We start from the raw sequence: 24292 nt of genomic DNA, 5'->3' as shown, positions 1-24292 counted from the left end.
GTGTATGACTTGTCAATACTGCTCTATGTATGCTTTCTGGCTTAGTTTTTTTTGTTATATAATGCGAGAAAGATGTATGATCTGTAGATTAGTGTACCTATCAACTTTGTTTCTTTGTTATTTCCAAACTTGTTTGGATTGTTGTGTTTTTCTCTTTCTCATGACCATCCTTAAATTGGCAGAGGCGACGGACTGCAGTTGATGAGCTCAACATGCGTAGCATTTTTGAAGAGAATGATGTCATTTGTGTAAGCCCATAAATCTCGTGCCTTTATTGAAACAAGAAAGGCCTTTTTTTTACCTCCTTCATGTGTTTTACTTGTCCAAAATGAAGTGTTGTCCAGATAAATGATGTTTATAACATATCTGAGAAAAAGACGATACACTTGGATAAATGCAAGTTTATATAAAAAAGTTAGATTTAATAGGGATAGGGAAAGACTTCTTTTCCTGAATTTCTCTGTTAACTTCTCCTTCCTGTATTAAGTAAAAAAGAAAACTCATATGCAACTCACTTAGTTAAGTCCATTTTGTAAAAAAGAAACAACACCTTAGTATTCACTGTGTTATTTATTAATCAGTATGTTGTTTGTTGTAGGCTGAAGTCCGTGATTTCATGCGTGATGGTAGTCTACAACTGCAAGCAAGGAGCCAGAAATATGGAAAGGTTTGGCTTGCTTTACTAAACATATGTGGACATGTTGTGTTTATGTTTCCTTTTATATGTCCAGAAGTATGGAAAGATTCTAATTCCTTCCAAGACATTGTCATTTTGTGAGCTTGTTGGTGTATGTTAATGGAAGATGTATTTCTTTTATAGCTTAAGGATTTATGATGATGGTAATTTGCACGTGCAGCTAGAAAGGGGTCAGATGCTGACAGTGTCTCCATATCTAGTAAAGAGGCGCAAACAGCATTTCCATCATCTACAACAGTATGGAATCGACCTCATACTTGGTTGTAATGGCTTCATCTGGGTTGGTGAACATGTTGAAACTAAAGATAACATGGTGGAAGACGAACTGATTAAACCCCCAAACAAATCCCAAACAACCCTTGAAGAACAAGAACAAGCATACACTCCGTTAGAAACCAGGCAAAACATATGTAGGATTGCAAATGCTATCAGGGTGTTGTCTACATTGGGTTTTAGCATTACACTTGATGTGATTCAGGAGGTTGTTGATATGAGCAGCTCCAAGGGTCTGAATATACACGAGATGCTCGCTGCTGAGTTTTCTGTTTTGGTTGCTGAAAGAGAAGCTGAGCGAAGAAGCTCCTCAACCTCAACTCGAAGAAAACGATAGATTCATATCATATATCATATATATGTATGGCCATTAAGTAGTTTCTACTCCTTACTCCTTAATAGAAAGTAATCTGTATCATTACCGTTGAAGGATTTGTTGGGTTGTGGATTGTGTATCAACTTGAATTTTTACCCTTTTCTTTCTCAGCTGTCACAATTTTGTTTCTTCTAGCATTTGCATTTCATGAAAATTATAACACAATTTATATCTTCTACTTGTTAGAAAGGGGTCAAATGCTTGATTTTCTTGTAGCCATTATGAATTTATGATACATGATAGGTGTGCGGTTGTAATGAAAACATGTTAAATACTCACTTAACTCAATAAGCGGACAGGGTAATCATTAACATGTTAAATACTCACTTAACTCAATAAGCGGACAGGGTAATCATTCAGTTAAGAGGAAGAAATGGTCTTTTAGAGTTGTAGGTCCTTTTTTAATGCAACGTAAAATGAAAAAAAAAAAAAAAAACTTATATAAGACGAATCTAATGTTGTCTTCCAACAATTATTTAGGTGTTTATCTTTGGGAGTTGGGACATATAAAAAACTTGAAGGGTAACTCGGTAAACTACAAAATGTTTTATATGGTTAGTTTTATATTTTGTTTTAGGTTTTAGAAACAACTTTTTATGTTTGTTTTTCATTCCATGAGCTTTATATGGTTAGTCTTATATTTTGTTTTAGGTTTTAGAAACTACTTTTTATGTCTGTTTTTCATTTCAGTAGCTTTATTCAGGGTTTGTTCCTTTGAATTGGGTCATGAATTTTAATATGTTAAAGAGTTAAGACCTTGCCAATCGATTATTTTGCTTATATTTTATGTTTTCTCATTACTATATTTATGTGGGTGTCGAAATAGTATACAGCCATAGAAGACGGACTTAATAAAATATAAGTCATTAACGAGGGGCCAAATTCAGTAATTCACAGTTGAGTCATAGAAGAGGGACTATATCCACAGATATAATCAAATAATGAAGCCTCTCGCTGTCTGCTCTTCACGTCGACTCCCCCTGCTCGCCGTCGCCTCCCCTGTGAAGCCACCGGCCGGAGACCTTCGATAGCCACAAGTCCGTCGCTCCCAACCCCAGGTTCCATTTTTCGCACTTCTTTCTTCTTTTTTCTGCTTTCTTTGAAATCGCCTTGTTGGTCGATTTCTTTTTATCCAAAAGTTTTTTTTTTTTTTTTTTTTTTCACATACGAATTTTCTGTAGTATTTTTTTTTAATATCAATCGTCAATTCAAGTTCTTCCCTGGAATGATTTCTTACTTTCATTGATAATTGATTTGCTACTACTATTTTGCTGCTACTGATTTGCTAATTGTGTTTAATGTTCAAATGTGTGAAACTGATGTGTCTAGTGTTCTGTAAAAAATTGGAATGTGTTTGCAGGCAAGCTGTTTGATGAAATGCCTGAGAGGGATAGTACTTTCTTATGCATGTTTTCACTTATCATTTCTAATACACATGTTTTAATGTTAACTCTTGAATTTTTATGGTGGTAACTTGGGAATGAACAATAGATGCTACTGCTTTCCTCCTAGTGTTTTTGAATGATGTTCTTAAGATGCTTATATGTAAAAAGGAAACCCTTTTTGGTCATTTTACACATATAAGCAGTTTTTATTTTTGTTAAACACAAAAAGTGCTTATCAGCAGATAGCGTTTTGACACCGGATAAGCTAATCCAAACACTTTTTTAAAAAGTCCATTTTGACACCGCTAGAAACTAATAAGCTATAAGTTAAAAACTGCTTATCATTTTAAATAAGCTTAGCCAAACACCCTCTTAATAATTAATATCACTGTTTATCAGCAATTTGGCACAGAAATAGAAAAGAAGATTAGAAGGGATAAACTGATAACGCAATTACAAGCTCTATCATAATCGCTATTGTTGTAACCGTTACACTTCTATGTTTCTTTTAAACAGTTATCCTTGAATCATCTGTTTCGTGTTTGCAGTTTCGTTCAATGTGCTGTAAACAATTGTACATTTCTGTATGTTTGATTGTTGTTCAACTTTTAAATCTTCTTGTCACTGATTATCCTTAGGGTTTTATTTTTCTGTTTGTGTTGAATTTATGCTTAAAATTTACAGTTTGGAAGAGAATAGAAAATAATAGAAGGCATGTATGCTATGCCTATAGCATAATTTCATGTATTATCATAATCTTTCTTTTAGAAGTTACATTTCCATGTTTCTTGTACAACACAAAGGACCTCGAATTCATCTGTAGTTTTGTTCTACGTTTTTGTGAACAAACCTAGTTTATGTATGTTCAATGCACAGTTCAAATTTCTCATCTTTTTTGTAGTGTTTATTCTTAAGCTTCTTAGTTTTCTGTTTATATTGCATTTATATCTAATATCACCGAGTATTAACGTAAGTCCATAACTATCATCATAATTGTTAAACTAAAGTTTTTCTTGTAAACAATGAACCTGAAGCTCATCTGTTCTTTTGAGTAAGCCTGATGGTTCCTCATGTACTCCTTTTGATGCCCTAGATTCCTAATTTGCTATTTTTGTGGTGCAGATTCCTTTGGATGTGCAGTGAGCATGAAGATGATAAGCTATAATCATATTCCAAAATCAAGTATTTTAATCGTGCAGCATGAGATATCTACCCTTACGTTTTGCAAGCCTCTAACACCAACTATACTGATTTCAAATCAATACCAGAAGAGAATCAATTTCATCACAAAATTACAATGTTCTGTTTCCAGTAGACCATATGCATCAAACTCAGTAGACTCCAAATCAGACTCTGTTCGTATGAACCGAAAACAAGGAGGATCCTCATCAATATACAGCCGTGCTAGCTTACTAGAAATGAAGAACGAAAGGATTGCAAATCGAGCCCGTGTTTATGATTTCTTAAAAAGTATCGGTATAGAACCAGATGAGCTTGATGGGTTGGAGCTTCCTGTAACAGTTGATGTCATGAAAGAACGTGTTGATTTTCTTCACACATTAGGGTTAACAATAGAAGACATTAACAATTACCCTCTTGTCCTCGGTTGTAGTGTCAAGAAAAACATGATCCCAGTCCTTGATTTTTTAGGTAAGTTGGGTGTTAGGCGATCTACTTTGACAGATTTCTTGAGAAGATACCCTCAAGTTCTTCATGCCAGTGTTGTGGTAGATCTTGCACCTGTTGTTAAATATCTAGAAGGCATGGACATCAAACCAAATGACATTCCTAGAGTTCTTGAAAAGTATCCGGAAGTTTTGGGGTATAAACTTGAAGGGACAATGAGCACATCTGTAGCTTATTTGGTGGGAATTGGAGTTGCAAGAAGAGAAATTGGTGGGGTTTTGACTCGATATCCAGAGATTCTTGGAATGAGAGTTGGAAGAGTGATTAAACCCTTTGTTGATTATCTTGAAAGTTTAGGGATACCAACATTAGCTGTCGCCAGGCTAATCGAAACACGGCCCCACATACTCGGGTTCGGACTTGAACAAAAAGTCAAACCAAATGTCAACTCTCTAAAACAATTTGGTGTCAGGGAGGCGTCTATTTCCTCTGTCATTGCACAGTATCCTGAAATCATAGGTTTGGACCTTGGGTCAAGGTTACTAAAACAACAAAGCTTCCTCAATTCCATAATCGATTTCAGTCATGAAGATTTTGGGAAAATTATTGAGAAAATGCCACAGATTGTGAGCTTGAGTAACACACCGGTTATCAAGCATGTGGATTTTTTGAAAAATTGTGGGTTCTCATTAGATCAAGTGAAAAAGATGGTTGTTGGGTGTCCACAACTGCTTGCTTTGAATATGGATATAATGAAATTAAATTTTGATTATTTTGAAAGCAAGATGGGACGGGAGTTGGATGAGTTGGTTGATTTTCCGGCTTTTTTTACTTATGGTTTGGAGTCGACTATAAGACCAAGGCATCGGATGGTTGCTAAAAAGGGACTTAAATGTTCTCTTGCTTGGCTTCTTAACTGTTCTGATGCCAAGTTTGAGGAACGGATGAATTACGACACGATTGATATGGAGGAGATGGAAGATGATTCGTCATTTGATATGAATACTTTAATGGAACCCAGAAATGATGGATCGGATTCTGATTTTGACGAGGACAGTGATGAAGAGTACTTGTAGCATCTTGATTATGCTAGCACAAGAACGAATTTAGTGGAGCCTACATGCTCAAAATATTATGAGGTATGTAAGATATCTTACATTATATCACTTTATTTTTGTCTCTCCCCATGTATTAGTTTTCATAATCAATGACAGAAAAATAGTACTTACAAATTAGTGAACCGTTATGCAAATCAATGTCTAAATCAGGTTTTAGAAGTTAAAATTGTATTGGTTTTTCTTAATGTATTTTCTTGCACTCCAGTTTTATGAATACATATTAGTATGATTTTTGTTGCCTAAAAGACTTGAATCTTTATAGATCATTATAAGGACACCCTTTTAGACAATCAAAGGATGAGAACAATATACTGGTTATATACTTCTACTTACGTGTTACGTGTAACACCCCAGGCCCAAAGCCCAAAGTCACAGAATAGCCCAATAACTTCTTGACCAACTTAAAAACATGGTGGATTGGTGGTAGCCCACAATTTAAGGCTTATAGGGGCTCAAAATTATCATTTTTGCCCCTGTAATGGGAGCCAAGTAGATGAAGGGTGAAATGCTTAAAGGAAGGTCAAGGGTTTAAAACCCGGCACACCCAAAAAACTACTGATGGTACCTTGCGATTTACCCTCATGTGATAGGCCTTTGGGTGGGTAAATCGCAAATGTTGGGCTTCAGGTTTAAACTTCTCTTGGTGAACTTGGAAGTTGGAATATGTTGGCTTGTGATTTTCAACCTATTTTCCTTGACCTGATTTCTAAGTTGACGTTCTATTAGGTGTCCTATCCTAACACTTGGGGTCCAAATAACACCATTTTGACGAAATTAAATTTTAAAAAGAGCATGACTCATGAGAGTAAAACCAAAGATGTCCGAGAAATTTGTTACTATACTTATCCTTCACTCCCTATGATGACTAGAATTAGATATCACAGTTTTGGTCGTTAACCCATAAATGAGTTGCGTAAGATTCTTTTGTTTTTACAGCGCAAAAAAAGAAAACATGTCAAATAAGTAAAAGTCGTCTCATCTATGTTCAAATGCTTAAAAACTACTAATTATTCGTAAAAATAATTACATTAGTATTTTAAAAACTATGTAATATTTAATATATTTGTCATATTGAAAATTGGACAAAAGGTGTTTTTGGGTCGATCCAACCTCGCTCACTGTAATCCATAAAAGCAACTTAACTATTTTGGCCCCAACTACTTGATATATTTGATATATAGATTATAGACCGGAGAAAAAGAAAATGCCTAAAACCAACTGTTTGTATTCCTAAAGGCTAAAGATACTGTATTAGTATCATGTTTTATATTTGGGTAATTCATTTACACTATGAATCACAAAAGTTGAGGTGACAATTTCAGCCTATCAAGTAATTAAGCTAGCCTAAAAATTAAACTGATATATGTCAATTGGTGAATGGCAAATGACTCGAAGATGGAAAACGATCCTATTTGAATTCAAACTGCATGAGAACTCCAAATCGCTCTATTAAAAGAAAGTGGATTATTAAATTATTTAATTCATTAAATCATTTTTGAAATCATATTTAATTCATTAAATTATTTTTGAAGTTAATAAAAAGTGTTTGTAGGCCAACCGACTTGGCCCAACCGTATAATTACCTGTTACTGAACCCACCTTCTCACCATATACATTTCATTTCATCCCCCTGTCTTAAGACACATTGTAAACATACATACAACACCTATGCAACCACATCCATACATCACATAGGGACATGAATATCATCATATCACATATACAACATTTCCCTACCCTATTGTAAACGGACCCTGTGCCCTTGGCTTGAACAAGCTATCAACTTCCAAAACCCCAAATCCACTTGTTTTTTTGAATAAAGATCTTCATAGCAAGACCTAGCTAGCTAATCAGTTTTCTGTAACCACCCAAGCTGCACAAAACATTAAATCAATATACAACAAGTTAATAAACAAACAGAGAGAGAGAGATTACAAGTAGTGGTGTGAAAGAGGTGCAGATAAAGTAATTATGGTACCTTCCATGCATACATAGCAAAAAAAGCTACAGTATCTGCAGACCAAACGAGTGCAAAAGATTTCAAGAAGAAGGGGATTGTAACATTCAGCAATGGGACAAGGAGAAACAGATAATTCAGAGCTTCCTTCTCATTCTTTGAGCAGTCTCTTGCACGAAGGGAAGGAATAGCTGTGTAACAGGTCATATGATAAGATTCAAAGACAATTTACTCAATTAAAGCGCTATGAAAGAGTGAAGAGTGGTCGTGGTACTTACTGAACATCCAGATTGACCACATTCCCATTAATCTCCAGATATCAGGTTCATTTGAGGGGAATATGAGGTTAAAAGAGAGAGCTCCACCCACCAGCATTGATGCATACGCTTGAACCTCGAATACAGTGTATAGTGTTGTTCCAGGTACTGCTGGATTCTTTGAAGCTGTGGACGCCCTGGGTGCAAATGTAGCAGCAGTTTTCTGGACAACCTGTTCAAACCAAATACAATAGTTTGCCATGTTTAACCAAATACAAGGATCAACTCATCATCATCACAACTTTCAACCACTTCAACCAAAGATGAGTAGAATCAAATGTAATTCATCAATTAATCATAGAATTTTGGAACTTGGAATGAGATTGTTTCAGCTTTCAAGGTGAATGGATTAATCATATTACTCATATTTCGAGTGATTACCACAGAAATGTTATCTTAAATTTGTTAACCGCTTTTTTTTTTTTTTTCATTATGAATTCACAACCGTTCGTATACAATTTGGAACAGATTGTAGATTAGGCTTTTGTATTACCTTTTTTAGGTCTTTCTCGATCGTTGGAGTGCTCGATGTTGCTCCAACTGAAATTTTCTTTGTTTCAGCATTCGTAACTCCAATCGATTCCTGATACTCTTCTTTGCCCTCATCCACCGTTTTCGTATCTAATTCATTTGAAGATGCATGAACGTTGAAGCTTTTGCCACGAAATCGAGGAGTTAATCTAAGAGCTGAAGGATTGATGCAGAAGAAATTCGACAATGGCGCTTTGTAGACGGACGTTGGCAGTAAAGAGTTCATGCTCTTCGCTGGAGAAGCGAAAGGAGGGATAAGGAAGGGGAGGAGGAGGATGTCTATAATTCGAACGCTATATCGACGAAACGACGCCGCAAGAGGTCCATAGTCGGGAAACATTTATCTTTACAACAAAGCCCCTATAGTTTTTTACTTTAAATCTCGAGTAAACTACTTTTAAATCAAGAGGTCCATAGTCGGGAAACATTTATCTTTGCAACAAAGCCCCTATACTGCAAAACGGTTAATTTAGAAAAACATAAACAAATAAAATGTTAACTTGGAAGATTCAGGAATCAAAAATGTAATTTGAGAATGAAATAAAGGTAGAAGGCGGCTCAACTTTTTAACAATTTTAAAAAATCATTTTTTTTTTTTTTTGCGACGTGCCACTCAATTTAAAAGCATATGAGATTTGAACGTGAATGCAATTCCATTTAAAAGTGCTTAATTTTCAAGTGATCACTGCAAGTCACATTGATGGTGATAAAACACAACTCATAAACCTCAAAATAAAACAAATTGCATGGAAAAGTGTATAGAAGCAGTTTTTAATTTATGATCTATACTTTAGAATTTATAGTTCATGCTTTCAGAAAACAAATATAATTAATTAAAATGTGACTCCTCCCAAGTTTGCAACATATAAATATGGACACTACAATGTTGACTTTGTTGGGAATTCCTAGGTGGATCCAATCGACAATCCTAGGTTATCCAAAAAATTTCAACCGATACAAAATGCATTGAAAAAAATATCAAACGTTTGGTCCATAAAAAATATAAACCCAGAAACTAGATACGTATAAAAATTAGGATACAGAGCAACACAATAAAAATGTCTAGTAACATAACGTAAACTATACAAATATGTAACAACGTAAATGGGAAGTAAAGCAATACAAGAAACATGAATATTTAGATGACTACACAACGGGTAAAATTGTTACATAAATTGCGTTTGTAGTCCAACGGTTAGGATAATTGCCTTCCAAGCAATAGACCCGGGTTCGACTCCCGGCAAACGCATTTTTTTTGTTTGCTTGCTGTCCTTTTTCAGCCACGTGGTCTTGGACAAGTCTTTTCAAATCAAAATTACGTAATCACCTTCCGTGATCACACTAATCGTAGATGTACATGGAGCTCGCAATTTTACGTAAATCTTCCATCAAGATCCACTCGCCTTTTCTGATTTTTGCTGTTAGTTTACAGAAATCGAACCAATACTGGGAAAAATAGCTTCTTCTGGATTCAAAATTTTCGAATTTTTTGCTCGAAAAGAGAATTTCCACTGAAAGTCTGATTAAATAATCAACTGATGATATGAACGATCTGGCTTCGACCTTACGAGCCAAGAATGGGGGTATTAGTCGGAGGATATCTGTTGTCATTGCTACTATTTACAGGTAAAATTTTATTTCTTCGTTATTTAATTGGGCAAGTTTTATATGAAGATCACCTGATAGTTATTCACAGAACAATCGAGTGTGAATTAGGGGCAAAACGATGTGTGTTGTGCATGCATGGCGTTTGATTTTATTACTGTGGATTCATGTAGGTACCTCATGTTTGTCGTTAAAATACAGATTATAGTATTTGTTTTCTCTACATAAAGCTTAGATTAGCGTGGACTTCAAAATTGAAGTGACAAACAATGCACTGTGATCTTTGTACTTGCGACATTGTTCGTGATTATGTCAAGTTATTGTCAATTCATATGACGTTTTTCACTGAGTCCTGTCAATTGAGATTATTGGACAACTTTTCCGTACAAATAAATGAGTTAGCTCAGGGGTAAACGTTGAAAGAATTTGTTATTGTAGACCGTTAAATCTTGGACAATTTTATCTGATCACTCTATTACCTTTCTACACATATGCTAATTGTTTCTGTATCTGCAGCTGCTTTACTGAATTGGAGTTTGATCTCTCTTGGGAACTTGCTAGGTTCTCTACTTATTCTATTCGTTCATCTGGAAAGAGGTATTACTCTATATTCGTTCATCAGATACAGTAGGACTGCTTAAACATCTTTAAACTCTTTGAAGACGAGCTCCAGTTTCTATCTGCATTATTCATGCACTGTAAATGCATCTGACATAACACTTCCTTATAGTGTATCTGTTAAGCAATTGATATCATATCAAGCTTACTTGATATATTTTTCTTTTGTAGGATTTCACTCAAAGGGGAGAATTGTACTATGGGGTATTGTTGTTTACTCACTTGTTGTTATCCTTTCACAATTGACTTTTCTTTTAGCATGGGCCATTTGGTGTGGAAGATGCAGTGCAGAAGAACCTGTGTGGGCAAAGTTTATAGGATTCATGATGTGAGATTTTAAATTTTCAATCTCATCAGCATCAGCTGCTCTTGGCTCTTGCTGTGTAATTAATCTGTCATGCATACTAATGAAGTATGTTTTTGCAGAATCAAGAGACCAAGATCACCAAAAATAATTTATTATTTGACCTTGCAACTATTAGCAGCATTCACTGCTACGACTGAACTCCATGAAATCAGATTAGGCTTGTTTACATGGTCATCTTCATTTTTGGGGGATCTTGCAGAAGCCATAGAACGAATAGGTTAGTACAAGTTAATAAATTTAAAGCTTTGCTTGATGATTTTTTTTTTTTTTTTTTCCCAACATACTGATCCTCAACTTCACATTTCCTTATGAAACTTGACCCCCTTGGCTTTTGACTGGGATTTATTTAAACAAAATTGATACAAGTCGAATGTTTGACATAACTTGAGCTCTTAGAAATTATTGTCATAAATTGACTGGAATCTTTCTGTCCCCATTTGGTGGTATGGAAGGTTCACATGTGAAGGTTGCTTTCTTCTTGCTGTTGCCTGCTGTTCAGTTGGTTGTGGGTATCAGCAACACTTCTTGGGTTTCTTTACCATTTTTCGTTTCTAGCTGTGTGGGTCTTGTGGATTGGTCATTATCGAGCAACTTTCATGGTGTCTTCAGGTGACTTTATAGTACTTGTTGATTATCCTAGTACAATAAAAAAATGTTGATTCTTGTTATACAAAGTGAAGATTTCTATCATAATATTTAAACTTGTTATACAAAGTAATATATAATGAATTTTGCTTGCATTTGTTTAAATTGTTATGAAGGTGGTGGAGAGCTCTTTGGCTATATGCGGGATTCAATATTATCTTTCTGTATATGTATCAGCTCCCCACAAGATCACCGAATATGATAGGTGATTTCATCGGCCTATACAGAATTTCTTCGGAATCTGATTGGACAGAAATTTGTTCTGGTCTTTCGCTGATCATATATTTCTTCGGGGTACACCTTTTTCCAGGAACTTGCCAACATTTTCTTTAGATTTCTATCAACATTATACTTTCCTCCCCCCCTTTAAAAAACTACTTATAAAGAAAATGCCTATGGAGTCCAACAAACTATTAGAGAAGTCTCATTTAGGCAGCTCAACTATAAAAAAAATATATATATATCAAAGACCAGCTATGCAGTCTGGTTCATTTACACAAAATGGGTCAAAATTAAGGATATTTTCGTCATTTTCATTTCGTGTTTTATAGTGGAGTGGTTAAAATGGAACTTTTTTAATAGTTTTATTGCTTCCATGGTGAAGTCATACAAAATCAGTACATAAATCTTTCAGTGTTTGGTGTATTTCTACTTAGTTACCCATGTACATAACTGCAAATTTTGCTGCTTATTGTATCAAACTTTGGTACAGTTGATAATTTTGCAGCATTTATGCAGTTATCTTTTGTCAAACTTGACTTGGAGGAAATGAATTTGATCATGTCCATGAGAGAAGGCAACTTGGCCGAACATCTTCTCCCATCTACAAATTCTTTTTTCATCCGTGAATCAAGGTAACCGAGTTAAAATATAATGCAAAATTGATTTATATGTATCAAAGTTATCGTATGATCTAATTTAAGGCAATATCATCTGTAGATCTGGTGAACGAGACACCAATGTTTTACTAAGAGGTGCAGTTTTTCGGACATTCAGCATCAATTTCTTTACCTATGGTGCCCCAGTACGTACCCTTAACTGGACATACTTATAATCTCTAGATGTATAACAAACAACTGATCAAATATGTTTACATCAAATTGGAATTCTAGTAAATCTCGCTACCTAGTTTCTTGCATGCATAAAACATAATCAAATTCTGTTTCTGGAAAGTATCACATGCTTTTAAGTACTATGATGTAACTGTTGTAAAAATTTCATAAACAGAAGGTCTGACAGAAGTTCAACTGTACAATCATGACTAGGCTATACTTGCAAAACAAGAATCTAAAATTGTAGTTAATCTGGTACTACCCAAAGATCCTGTAACACATGAAAGGCCCTCATAAGTTTTATACTGTCATGGTCCTTTTTATTATTATGCATCAATCCACAAAATCTGTTATGATATAAGTTTTATTGGATATTTTTCATGAATATACTACCTCATTAATACATGAGTTACCATTGAAATCTAAATAGTATGTTTGGAGGTCAAGGACATGATCTGATTGAATCTAAATATCGATAAGCACTCTTGTAGTAGTGATGTTATTTAGGCTCTTTTTTTTTTAATAAATGTAATGTGGACTGTCTTTGGATTTGTTCTGTCTAAAATCTTATATGAATCTCTATAGTTTATAAGTGCAACATTTTTTTTTCACATGCTTGTTGCTTCCTTGACCTAGTCAATGTATTTTGGTTTCAGGTTAAGTCGAGCATGTCAATTATCTTTCGGCTTATTTTTGTTAAATTTTCAGTGATGAAATTGACAGGTGTCCTTGTTTGCTCTTTCCTTATGGAGCTTCTATTATGCAAGTGTGTGTGCATTTGGATTGCTTGGATATGTCGGCTACATTATATTTGTGTTCCCATCCTTGTTCCGTTTGCACAGACTAAACGGGCTGCTCCTTGTCTTCATTCTGTTTTGGGCTGTCAGTACATATATTTTCAATATAGTTTTCTCAAACCAGAATGGGAAGCTTGGAAAGGTAATTATCTTTTTTTCATTCTATTTCCCTTTCATGAGAAATAATCTTGTATGTTTCTTTCCTTAAATTTCATATACAGGACACACAGGTTTGGGAAATGGTGGGGTTGTGGCATTATCCATTTCCTGGTTTCTTTATCCTTGCTCAGTTTTGTCTTGGATTTTTAGTTGCCCTTGTTAACCTTGTCAACAACTCTGTTTTCCTCTACCTCTCTGATGAGGTCCCCAGTACGTCTGATGGAGACTCTACCCCTGAAGGTCTTTTTTTTTATTTTCAAATTTAATTTCTCAATTCTTACTGATTAATTTGTTATTCTTTTACTAAAAGCAATTGTAAATGCAGTTAAAGAAGAAACAAAAGTGCTGATTGTAGCCACAATCGCTTGGGTGCTTCGCAAATGTAACCGGGCAATCATGCTAGTGCAAATATTTCTCATTGCAATGAAGCCTGGTTTCATCCATGCTGTATATAGTACGTTTACTCTCTAATTAATATAATTTTACTACTAGTACTATCTGATCTGATCATGGAACAAGCCCTTATAAGTGCTACTATTTTATCTGTGCTTCAGTGATATTCTTTTTTCTGTATTTATTGAGCCACCGCATCAGCCCAAGAGTGCAAGGCGCCTTACTTCTTCTGTGTGAGATTCATTTCGCAATCTTGTACACTCTTCAGATAAATCTTGTCTCTGGGGCCTTGAGGAAAAGTGACACTATAAGTTGGGCAATTTTATCTCAGTTAGGTATTGTCTATTTCTAATTGGTTCACCAATCCTACACATAAACTCAAATAAACTTGAATCTGTAACCAATGTGGGATTAGTTATCACACATGGTTTCCTGCTTTTCTATTTATTCTGTTAAATAATAAGAATTGTAACCAAATTGATGCAGGTCTCCTTGAATGTGATAGCACCTGGGATTTTGTGGAAATAGCTTTGCTTGCAGGTTTCTGTGCCATTCAGAAGCATGGTCACAAAGTTCTGTTTTCTTTCTCAGCAATTGTGCAGCACACACCTCGCCCTCCCATTGGATTTAGTATTTTAAAAGCTGGTTTGAATAAATCAGTTTTGTTATCTGTTTATGCTGTTGCAAACTCTACACACATCGATGATAACCCCTCCCAAGGTACATTCACATTCACCACCATTTCTTCTAATTTTTATATTATCAACTTTTCTAATAACTTTGTGTTTTTTTGTTTCAGAGAGAAAAGTGGCATCATATCTCAGTGCAATAGGGCAGAGGTTTCTATCGCTATATCGTTCATTTGGCACTTACATCGCGTTTGTAACTATACTTATCACAGTCTACATGACTCCACCTAATTACGTGTCATTTGGGTACCTTTTTCTTCTCCTTTTCTGGATTACTGGCAGACAACTTGTTGAGAAGACAAGAAAGCGTCTATGGTTCCCATTGAAAGCATATTCAATCGTGATGTTTATTCTCATCTATATTTTGAGCATCTTCCCAAGTTTTGAGGGATGGATATCCACAAAAGTTGATCTTTATAAATACCTTGGCTACAATTCAGAAGCAGCAGTATTTGAAAACGTTTCGGAAGCATTAGCAATAACAATCGCAATGCAACTTTATAGCTACGAGAGGAGACAAAACAGGTATCCTAACTTAGAGGACACAAATCGGCTCCAGTTTGGGGTGATTGGGTTTATTAGAAGGCTTCTAATATGGCACAGTCAAAAAATCTTGTTTGCTGCTATGTTCTACGCAGCAATATCTCCAATAAGTGCATTCGGTTTTCTCTATCTTCTTGGCACTGTCTTCTGCTCAATTTTACCAAAAGCTTCCCGGATCCCATCAAAATCATTTTTGGTTTACACGGGATTTCTCGTGACATCAGAGTATTTATTCCAGTTGTGTGGGGAACAAGCTTCAATGTTTCCTGGGCAAAAACACTCTGCTTTTTCCAACTTTCTAGGGTTAAAGGTGTATCAGCCTGGAGCTAGAGGTTTAGAAGCAGGGTTGAGGGCTAAGGTACTGGTCATTGCTGCATGTACCCTTCAGTATAATGTCTTCCATTGGTTAGAGGTGCTTCCCAGTTGGCTTTCGGGTGTAGGTCAATGGGAAGAGCCTTGCCCATTGTTTTTCTCTCAAGAAGATGTGTTACCAGTTGCCTCGATTCCAGATGAGGATAATGTTTTTTCATCTATTAAAAAGATGGGGTTGAGAAGCATCAACTCTTGGCCAGCAAACAGCCAAGAATCATCTGGTGATTCAGGTACCAAGAGTAATAACAGAAGATACATGCTTGGGTATTTTTGGGGACAGGTTAATGAGAACCATAAATGGAAAAAGAAACAGGTTCTTTTCTTACGAAAAGAGAGATTTGAAATGCAGAAGACTTCCTTAAAGATATACCTAAAGTTTTGGATGGAGAACATGTTCATCCTCTTTGGCCTTGAGATTAACATGATCGCATTGCTTCTTGCGAGTTTTGCTCTTCTTAATGCCATTTCTCTGCTGTATATCGCATCACTTGCTGCTTGTGTTGTGCTTGGCCGACAACTAGTACAAAGATCATGGTCATTATTTGTTGTCCTTTTTGCTAGTGTTCTTTTACTCGAATATTTTGCCATTTGGAAGACTGAAAGGCCTTTAAGTGAATTTGGTGAAAGTGACAACACCTTACACTGCCATGACTGCTGGAGGACTTCGGAATTTCATTTCAGCTATTGTCGTCGCTGCTGGCTAGGTACTGTTCTCTCCTCTTCATCCTTTTGATGAATTCATCTAGAAATTAACATGGTGTAACTTGAGTATCAAATTGGATCATGAAATCACCAACATTTGCATTCTTAATTTTTGTTATAACTGTGTGTAGGACTTACTGTTGATGACCCAAGAGTGCTGATCAGTTACTTCATAGTCTTCAAGTTTTCATGTTTCAAGCTGCGAGCCGATCGATTCTGTAGTTTCTCAGGATCATATACATATCGCCAAATGATTTCTCAACGCAAGAATGCGTTTGTTTGGAAAGACCTTTCGCTTGAAACCAAAACCATCTGGACTCTTCTTGACTACTTAAGACTATACTGCTACTGCCATCTGTTGGATCTTGTGCTTGCCTTAATTTTAATCACTGGAACTCTCGAATACGATATATTACACCTTGGATATCTCGCTTTTGCTCTAAGTCTTTTCCGACTCAGACTTACAATACTAAAGAAAAAGAACAAGATCTTTAAGTGGTTGCGGATATACAACTTTGCTGTCATTGTTCTCTCTCTTGCCTATCAATCACCATTCGTTGGTGTTTTTAACGAAGGGAAATGTGAAACCATAGACTATGTTTATGAAGTTATCGGATTTTATAAGTATGATTATGGATTCCGGATTACCTCAAGGTCTGCCTTGGTTGAGATTATCATCTTCATTCTGGTGTCATTGCAGTCATACATGTTTTCCTCTCCAGAGCTAAATTACGTATTCCAATATCTCGAAGCTGAGCAAATCGGTGCGATTGTACGCGAACAAGAGAAGAAGGCTGCATGGAAAACTGAGCAGTTGCAGCATATTCGTGAAGACAAAGAGAAGAAACGCCAGAGGAATATGCAAGTGGAGAAGATGAAATCCGAAATGCTAAACTTACAGATCCAGCTTCACACTACGTGTCCTGCTCATGAACATACTCATGATGATTCACCTCGTAACGAAGGGCTACGAAGAAGGAGAGCTGTCTCTTTAAATACCGATTATACCACTCAGTGTGTTGTTAATAAAGAAGAAGATAATCTCAAGAAACACGCGTCGGATATTAATATGGAGATGCCATTACCATTTGAATTCCATGGAACCGAAAGTTTACCTGCATTCGAGTCGCCAGAAAACTCGCATCTTATTGAAGTTGCTGAGTTTGATGAGGACATCGCAGAGATGGAGAAGAAAGGTAAAGGGCCTATGAAAGAAAGCACATTGATATCTGCTGTACAGTTGATAGGTGATGGTGTTTCTCAAGTACAGTCGATCGGAAATCGGGCGGTTTCCAACTTAGCAAATTACTTAAATATCCCTCAAGAAGATTTAGATTCGGATGACCCGACTTCGTTATCACCCACTGGTAAAAATAGTGAGACAGAAAGCCAAAACGAGAGTCACATAGCTTCGAATCGTTCATCTTCTTTGCAATCTGAAAGAAGTAGAACTGGTTCTGAATCAGCTAGTTGTGGGATAATCTTTCAACATATATGGGGACAGATGCAATCGAATAATGACATTGTCTGCTATTGTTGCTTCCTTCTTGTCTTTCTTTGGAACTTTAGCCTGCTTTCCATGGTGTATCTTGCAGCTCTCTTCTTGTATGCTCTTTGTGTGAACACCGGACCTAGTTACATCTTCTGGGTTGTAATGCTGATCTACACTGAGTTCTATATTTTGATTCAGTATGTGTATCAAATCATCATCCAACATTGTGGGATCACTATCGATTCCGTCTCTCTTCCGGAATGGGGGTTTCCTACAAACAGAATAACCTCTTCATTCGTTGTCAGTTTGTTGCCACTATTTCTAGTTTACCTATTTACCCTCATTCAGAGCTCTATAACTGCCAAAGACAGCGAATGGATTTTCGCAACCGAGTTCAGCAATTTCACGGGGAGAATCGTCAACCCTAAGGAGGTTCTTTTTAGTTCAAGTTGGAGAGAGAACACACAAAAGGTTCTTCAGATTGTAAAAAATATTGCTAAACTGATCATCGGGAACTGTGTTAATTACTGGAAATCACTGACACAGGAAGCAGAATCTCCCCCGTATTTTATCCAGTTATCATTAGATGTTCATTCATGGCCGGAATACGGGATTCAACCAGCAAGGGTAGAATCGGGAGTCAACCAAATGCTTAGATTTGTACATAATTCAAAATGCAAGATATCAGACCCTGACACTTGCTCTTATGCGAGTACTGTCCAGGTACGTAGCATTGAAAAGAGTAAAGACAGCCCAAATGTGGCATTGGCGGTTTTTGAAGTCACGTATGCATCACCAAGGGAGGAATGTCTTATGGCTGAAAACTACAAGTCTCTAACTCCTGCAGCTGATGTGGCTAAGGAGATAATAGAAGCAGAAGATGCTGGTCTTTCTAAACATTTTGGATTTCCTTATTCTATTGTATCCGTAATAGGGGGAGGCAAAAGAGAGATCGATCTATATGCCTACATATTCGGTGCGGATTTGGCTGTTTTCTTTTTGGTAGCCATTTTCTACCAGTCTGTTATAAAGAATAAAAACGAATTTCTAGATGTTTATCAGCTGGAAGATCAGTTTCCAAAGGAGTTTGTGTTCATCTTGATGGCAAGTTTTTTTTTTTTTTTTTTTTTTTTTATCACTTGAATGAATACCTTATTTAGGGTGGGGTGGGTGTAAGCTAATTAGATTTTATATATATATGTATATGCAGGCTATCTTCTTCTTGATCGTGCTTGATCGCGTTCTATATCTGTGTTCATTTGCAACAGGGAAAGTGATATTTTACATATGTAACCTTGTAATTTTCACATACTCAGTGACTGAGTATGCCTGGAGCATGGAACCTTCACAGCACCATGCAGCAGGTTTAGCACTGCGTGCAATATATCTTACTAAAGCCATCTCTTTGGCCCTTCAAGCCATGCAAATACGATCAGGGGTTCCTCATAAGAGTACTTTATATAGGCAGTTTTTGACTAGCAGTATTACTAGAGTTAATTATTTGGGTTACCGACTCTACCGTGCACTCCCCTTCCTCTATGAATTAAGATGTGTTCTTGATTGGTCATGCACCACCACATCTTTGACCATGTATGACTGGCTCAAGGTAAGTTCCTATTTTTTTTTTTTTTTTTAATCTATCAAGATGTGTTAAGAACCAAGAAAGCAAGTCAAATTTTGGCTTTATTTTCAGAAATAAAGAGGAAGTTAACTATCCATAGAAATCTGAAAGGACTTTTCATTTTCATGAATGATTTTCAGCATCTGGCATGTATATAAATAAACTGATTGATGTATGTAATTTTGCGGTTATAGTTGGAGGACATAAATGCAAGTTTGTACCTTGTCAAATCTGATGCAGTTCTGAACATGGCCGGTCGTAGACAAGGAGAGAGGCAGAAGAAAGTTACTAAATTTTGCAATGGCTTATGCTTATTCTTTATATTAATCTGTGTCATATGGGCTCCTATGCTTGTAAGTTATTTCTCTATTCTTTATTTATATATACATGATTTTGCATGGTTGTTGATATTTCTTAAACAAAATTTTTTAAATTGCAGATGTATAGTAGTGGTAACCCGACAAACATAGCCAACCCTATTAATGATGTAAGTGTTCAGTTTCACATAAAGACAAACGGTGGACGATTGATGTTATACGAGACAACTCTATGTGCAATCACACCATGGAACGTGTTGAAACCTTCAGCTAATCTTGATCCCAATAATTACCTGGATTCTTATAATGTGGATGATATCCAAATGATATGTTGCCAAGCCGATGCCATTAGTTTGTGGCTTGTCCCTGATGCCATTCAAAGAAAGTTCATTCAGTCTCTTGATATGGCCATGGATATGAAATTTTCTTGGGTGCTGACTCGAGACAGGCCTAAGAACAAAGAAGTTGTAAAATACGAACAAACTATACAACGCTCAGATCTTCCCACGCCTTCAGAACTTGAGCAGGTTCTTAATGGTTCCACCAATAGCTTTAGGATAAATAACACTTATCCAAGGTATTTTCGCTTGACTGGTTCAGGGGATGTCAGACTCTTCGACCAAAAGGTACATATATATATATATATATATATATATATATATATATATATATATATATATATATATATATATATATATATATATATATATATATATATATATATATATATATATATATATCCTGTATGGTTGTATCCGTATCCCTAACCCTAATGCTGGAATTTTAATTTTACAAATTACATGTACAGGCAGGTGGAGTGGATGCGAAGCTTCTCCTACATCGTGGGAATTCAGAATGGTGGTCATTTTACGATATTGATTGGTTGAATTCAAGTGCATGTGGAGATTTGATGGGGCCCATGGCCATTGTAGTGTCAGAGGAAACGCCACGTAAGTCCATCTTTCTTTAAATATATAATCAAAAAGTTTAGAAAAAAAAATACATATTGATAATTATTTGTTGAATCTGATTAAGAGGGTCTTCTTGGTGAGACGTTGAGCAAATCGAGTATATGGGGTCTCTACATTACCTTTGTATTAGCAGTTGGTCGCTTCATAAGGCTTCAGTGCTCTGACTTGAGAATGAGAATTCCATTCGAGAACCTTCCTTCTTGTGACAGGTACCTTTTTTCACTATTTAACTCGTTTTATTTTTAGCTAAGCCATTAAATTTGTTATAGCCCAATATCAGCTGATTTAAAGTAAATTATGATTTTCCATCATTTTGGCATTTTTGATTAAAGTAACTTTGGTGTGTGTGTGTGTGTGTGTGTGTAGATTGATTGCCATTTGTGAGGATATATATGCTGCTAGAGCTGAGGGCGAACTGGTAGTTGAAGAGGTCTTGTACTGGACATTGGTAAAAATATACAGGTCACCGCATATGCTGCTAGAGTACACCAACCCCGAAGCCTTTTAAGAAATCACAAAAAAGGCATGCACTTCATTTTCCATCCATCCTTCTATCTACATCTATATTTGAATTTTGAAATGACTTATTCATCCTTTCTTAAAGCTAGGGTTTTGCAACTTGAAGAATGGACATGAGGAGGGATAAAGTTGACTTGCATTTGAACAAATATAAAGTCCCCAAACCTGACTTGGAGTGCAGGTTCCTAATACTTAATACTTACTTTATAATCCTGTAAAATGGCTAAGTTGAATGTTGATGTTCAAATGCAGGTGTTGTATCATAATCAAGTAGGGCTGCAAACAAGTCAAGCCTTTTGTTTGATAATTCGAGCTTCAGTATGTAGAAATATGAGCTCAAAACAAGTCGAGTTCGAGTTTATAAGAATTCGACTCGTCGAGCTGTTCAAGACCTGAGTTAACATGTATGTACTTAAAGGTTGGAGTTTGGACATTTTTTGGTGTATATTTTTGGGCTTGCTCATTTTCAAGTTATTCGACCTTGCCTTAATGCGCCAACAATATAATTCTTGCAGATATTTAAGACCATTTGAGCTCTTGATAGGAACTTGAACATTTCTTAGGGTTTCAATCAACACACGTAAGTGTTGTTTGTTTTGGAAGTGGTTAAATGTATTTTGTCTTTTTCCATGTGTGCGGAAGAAGACATGGACTTGAGAAACGTCTACCCGCCAGAAATGAAAAGTGCTCAAAAAGTATTTTTGTAAAAAAAAACAAACGAGGCCATAATAATAAGATGCAAGGAGATAAACAACACATAACTTTCCGTGATTGTTAGTTAGGTGGAGTCATTTACACATCTACTTTTGCTTAATGGATGTCACAATTTTAAAATCAGCCTCCTTTTATCTATAATAGCCAATACGATTTTTTTTTTTTCCAGAAGAAGCACTAATTATTTGATTTTTTTCCATTTAAGTAATTATTTACATACTAAAATGAAAATCTAGTCCAAAACAATTCACTCTAAAAGAGGCAACAACCTAATGTCCACTTCGAAATGTCACCAAACAGTCCAACTAGCCCGATGTGATACACTTAAGTTGGTTACAAATTATCATATTTGTAGCCCTGATTTCGTAGGTTAATATGGATATAAAATTATTAGTGTTTTTTGTTCAAAAAAAAAAGATATAGGTCTGTTAAATCAAAATATGTGCTCCTTTTACCTGAAGCCCAAATGCCAAATGGGTAACTCTACTTCACCCGGGGAAGGAACCCATAACCCAATAATGTTTGTTTAATGTATAGTATATCACTGTATCCTAATAAATAAATAAATGCCATTTCGTTTTTGCATTTGTAATTTTATGAATTCTTCTCATTTTATTAAACTTTATAATATTTAAATGTAATAGTTATAATAAATGTATCAGTTTTATTAATGTAAGTTTCCGTTTAATTTCAAATTTCATAAATTAAACGCCCAATTATTCTTTGTTTATTTATTTAGATTATATGTTTAAATTTAAAAGAGAAAGGAACATTTCAATTTCAATAATTTAATATTTTTCTCATTTTTTTTGTAAATTCAAACTCTTAAATGTTTAGATCTCTATATTTAACTTTTTTTTTTAACTCGTATAGTACAAGGTCTCGCAACTAGTTACTGAAAAATTAAAAAAGAATACTTTAGCTATCTTCAACAATATAACATGTATATACATATATAAACTTTTAGGAGAAACCCTTCAACTTTTCTATCAATATATATTTTTTCGTATGTAAAAAAATCTTCTTATATAATATATACAATAAATGATTGTTGCTAGTAAATAATAATCTATAAACACATGTTTAATTCTTTTTTAGACTGTCATGTCTATATCTATTATCTAATATCACATATTATATAAATTGCTGACCGTTAGATGAACCATATGATATAATTAATATATATTAATATGAATATGAGTTTATAAAGATTACGAGTTGAAAATCATATTATTAATCATATCCAATAGATTAACAACGCTAGGTGGATAAAAAAACAATGCAAGAATACTAACATTTTTATATGGTTTTCTAAATCTTTTATGAAGAAAAAAAGACAATTTTACAAATGAAAAACTTGGATGCATGACAACAAGTAAACACAAGTATTAAAATATAGTAAGGGAATCATAATATTTGATTCAAAGTTCTCAATATCCATTCGGTAGATCCCAACAAGCATCTAGTAAGATTTATTTATTTGTATTTGATTGCTTTAGAAAAAAAGCAACTTAGCTGGGTAAAAAGTGGTTTTATTTTATGATCTTTAGAACCTAAAAAGGTTTCCTAGAAACTCATACCAAATCCATATGTGCATCTTTCAGAAGCCACATCGTCACTCGACCGTTTCTCAGATGACTCCTTACCAACTGCGAACAGTGGTATGGTACCATGAATATCTGTAACCGTCCATTCTCTCTCACTGTCACGAGTTCAAATCTCATTCGTCCGTTTATGTTTACAACTGATAAATTTGGAGGAAAACTGTAGACTATTTCATTGGGATTCTCGTGAACTCCGCTCTGATTAGTCGAAATATGCACCGCCTCATTGGGTTTTCCTCCCACCGGTATGTCAGTAGCACCGCCTTTCACCACCTTATTGTCTCCAAGCCCTAAGAGATCAATTTTCGCCAATGTCACAAGAGTTTTTATTGCAACATTGTTTTCCTTACCTTCTTGAATGTTATTGTTCTCGTGCTCAACCGATTCTGATGACCGGGGAACATCAATCGGTGGTGGATAAGAAATGACAGCGGTGGAACTCATGATGATGAATTATGTCGTTGATATTTCGATGCTACTTAGAGAATTAACACCAATAAACTTGTTTTGATCATGCTAGTGATGAAACTCAACGATTCTTTATATAGAGATTACTTCGGTTTCATCAATGGATTGATCAACGAAAAAAAAAGCAAGGAATCCAAAAAATTGAATACATCTCTACCAAATCAATGCATTTGTTTTAATTTATTTCATAGAAATTCCGTTCCAAATTTTGACCAATTTTGGATATTTCCATAAAGTTGAAATAAAAATAGATTGTAAAATTTGGAAAAATAACGATGTATCCCCACAGTCCCATATCTGCATTTGATTTATGAAATTAATTAAGTACATGTTGTATATAGGGTATATTGCATTTAAGTTATCG

At 35.3% G+C, this 24292-nt stretch overlaps 4 protein-coding genes and 1 non-coding gene across 8 annotated transcripts in view; 4 read left to right on the top strand and 1 right to left on the bottom strand.

The window, feature by feature from the left end:
• LOC111886431 (exosome complex component RRP4 homolog) overlaps positions 1-1519 on the top strand; it is a 3158-nt gene extending 1639 nt beyond the window's left edge. For both annotated transcript variants that reach the window (XM_023882678.3, XM_023882679.3), the window contains 3 exons: positions 183-248; positions 599-667; positions 858-1519. In XM_023882678.3, coding sequence (XP_023738446.1) covers positions 183-248; positions 599-667; positions 858-1307 — 585 coding nt within the window. In that variant the 3' untranslated portion in view covers positions 1308-1519. The remainder of the gene's footprint in view (positions 1-182; positions 249-598; positions 668-857) is intronic.
• Positions 1520-2245: 726 nt separating this feature from the next.
• Positions 2246-5720, top strand: LOC111886448 (transcription termination factor MTERF4, chloroplastic). Its single transcript, XM_023882694.3, has 2 exons — positions 2246-2404; positions 3854-5720. The coding sequence occupies exon 2, from the start codon at positions 3877-3879 to the stop codon at positions 5431-5433; it is 1557 nt and encodes a 518-aa protein (XP_023738462.1). The 5' UTR covers positions 2246-2404; positions 3854-3876; the 3' UTR covers positions 5434-5720.
• Positions 5721-7075: 1355 nt separating this feature from the next.
• On the bottom strand, positions 7076-8635 carry LOC111886390 (protein RESISTANCE TO PHYTOPHTHORA 1, chloroplastic). The gene is made up of 4 exons (XM_023882627.2): positions 8243-8635; positions 7711-7921; positions 7454-7623; positions 7076-7348 (listed from the first exon to the last, which is right to left on the bottom strand). The coding sequence occupies exons 1-4, from the start codon at positions 8618-8620 to the stop codon at positions 7322-7324; spliced, it is 786 nt and encodes a 261-aa protein (XP_023738395.1). The 5' UTR covers positions 8621-8635; the 3' UTR covers positions 7076-7321.
• Positions 8636-9457: 822 nt separating this feature from the next.
• On the top strand, positions 9458-9529 carry TRNAG-UCC (transfer RNA glycine (anticodon UCC)). Its single transcript has one exon. It is a non-coding gene; the product is annotated as a tRNA-Gly (tRNA).
• A 67-nt stretch (positions 9530-9596) lies between these two features.
• LOC111886434 (piezo-type mechanosensitive ion channel homolog) lies at positions 9597-21979 on the top strand. Of its 3 annotated transcripts, XM_052767252.1 has the most exons (24): positions 9600-9906; positions 10402-10482; positions 10675-10831; positions 10930-11087; positions 11323-11479; positions 11632-11809; positions 12254-12369; positions 12455-12539; positions 13291-13506; positions 13586-13763; positions 13849-13977; positions 14078-14251; positions 14403-14636; positions 14716-16224; positions 16354-18818; positions 18925-19320; positions 19530-19688; positions 19775-20278; positions 20461-20602; positions 20688-20832; positions 20990-21146; positions 21232-21323; positions 21395-21560; positions 21658-21979. In XM_052767252.1, the coding sequence occupies exons 1-21, from the start codon at positions 9858-9860 to the stop codon at positions 21129-21131; spliced, it is 7374 nt and encodes a 2457-aa protein (XP_052623212.1). In that variant the 5' UTR covers positions 9600-9857; the 3' UTR covers positions 21132-21146; positions 21232-21323; positions 21395-21560; positions 21658-21979. The 3 variants fall into 3 exon arrangements, with proteins under 3 accessions (XP_052623213.1, XP_052623212.1, XP_052623211.1); XM_052767251.1 differs by having other exon boundaries at positions 21395-21898; XM_052767253.1 differs by lacking the exons at positions 20461-20602; positions 20688-20832; positions 20990-21146; ... (1 more) ...; positions 21395-21560; positions 21658-21979 and having other exon boundaries at positions 9597-9906; positions 19576-19688; positions 19775-19791.
• The last annotated feature ends 2313 nt before the right edge of the window (positions 21980-24292 follow it).

The sequence above is a fragment of the Lactuca sativa genome, chromosome 9 (assembly GCF_002870075.4).
Source record: "Lactuca sativa cultivar Salinas chromosome 9, Lsat_Salinas_v11, whole genome shotgun sequence".
NCBI classification, from domain to species: domain Eukaryota; kingdom Viridiplantae; phylum Streptophyta; class Magnoliopsida; order Asterales; family Asteraceae; genus Lactuca; species Lactuca sativa.
Note: the sequence above shows the minus strand (reverse complement) of the source record. Positions and strands in the feature narration are given on the sequence as shown.

Excerpts from the sequence above, each read along its gene's own strand:
- LOC111886434 (XM_052767252.1), top strand. The coding sequence starts at position 9,858 with ATGGGGGTATTAGTCGGAGGATATCTGTTGTCATTGCTACTATTTACA. Across the intron at positions 11,480-11,631 it reads AACTTTCATGGTGTCTTCAG|GTGGTGGAGAGCTCTTTGGC; the intron begins GTGACTTTATAG and ends ATTGTTATGAAG. Across the intron at positions 20,279-20,460 it reads TCAGACTCTTCGACCAAAAG|GCAGGTGGAGTGGATGCGAA; the intron begins GTACATATATAT and ends TTACATGTACAG.
- LOC111886390 (XM_023882627.2), bottom strand. The coding sequence starts at position 8,620 with ATGTTTCCCGACTATGGACCTCTTGCGGCGTCGTTTCGTCGATATAGC. Across the intron at positions 7,624-7,710 it reads GTGGTCAATCTGGATGTTCA|CTATTCCTTCCCTTCGTGCA; the intron begins GTAAGTACCACG and ends CCTGTTACACAG. Across the intron at positions 7,349-7,453 it reads TTGCTATGTATGCATGGAAG|CTTGGGTGGTTACAGAAAAC; the intron begins GTACCATAATTA and ends TGTTTTGTGCAG.
- LOC111886448 (XM_023882694.3), top strand. The coding sequence starts at position 3,877 with ATGAAGATGATAAGCTATAATCATATTCCAAAATCAAGTATTTTAATC.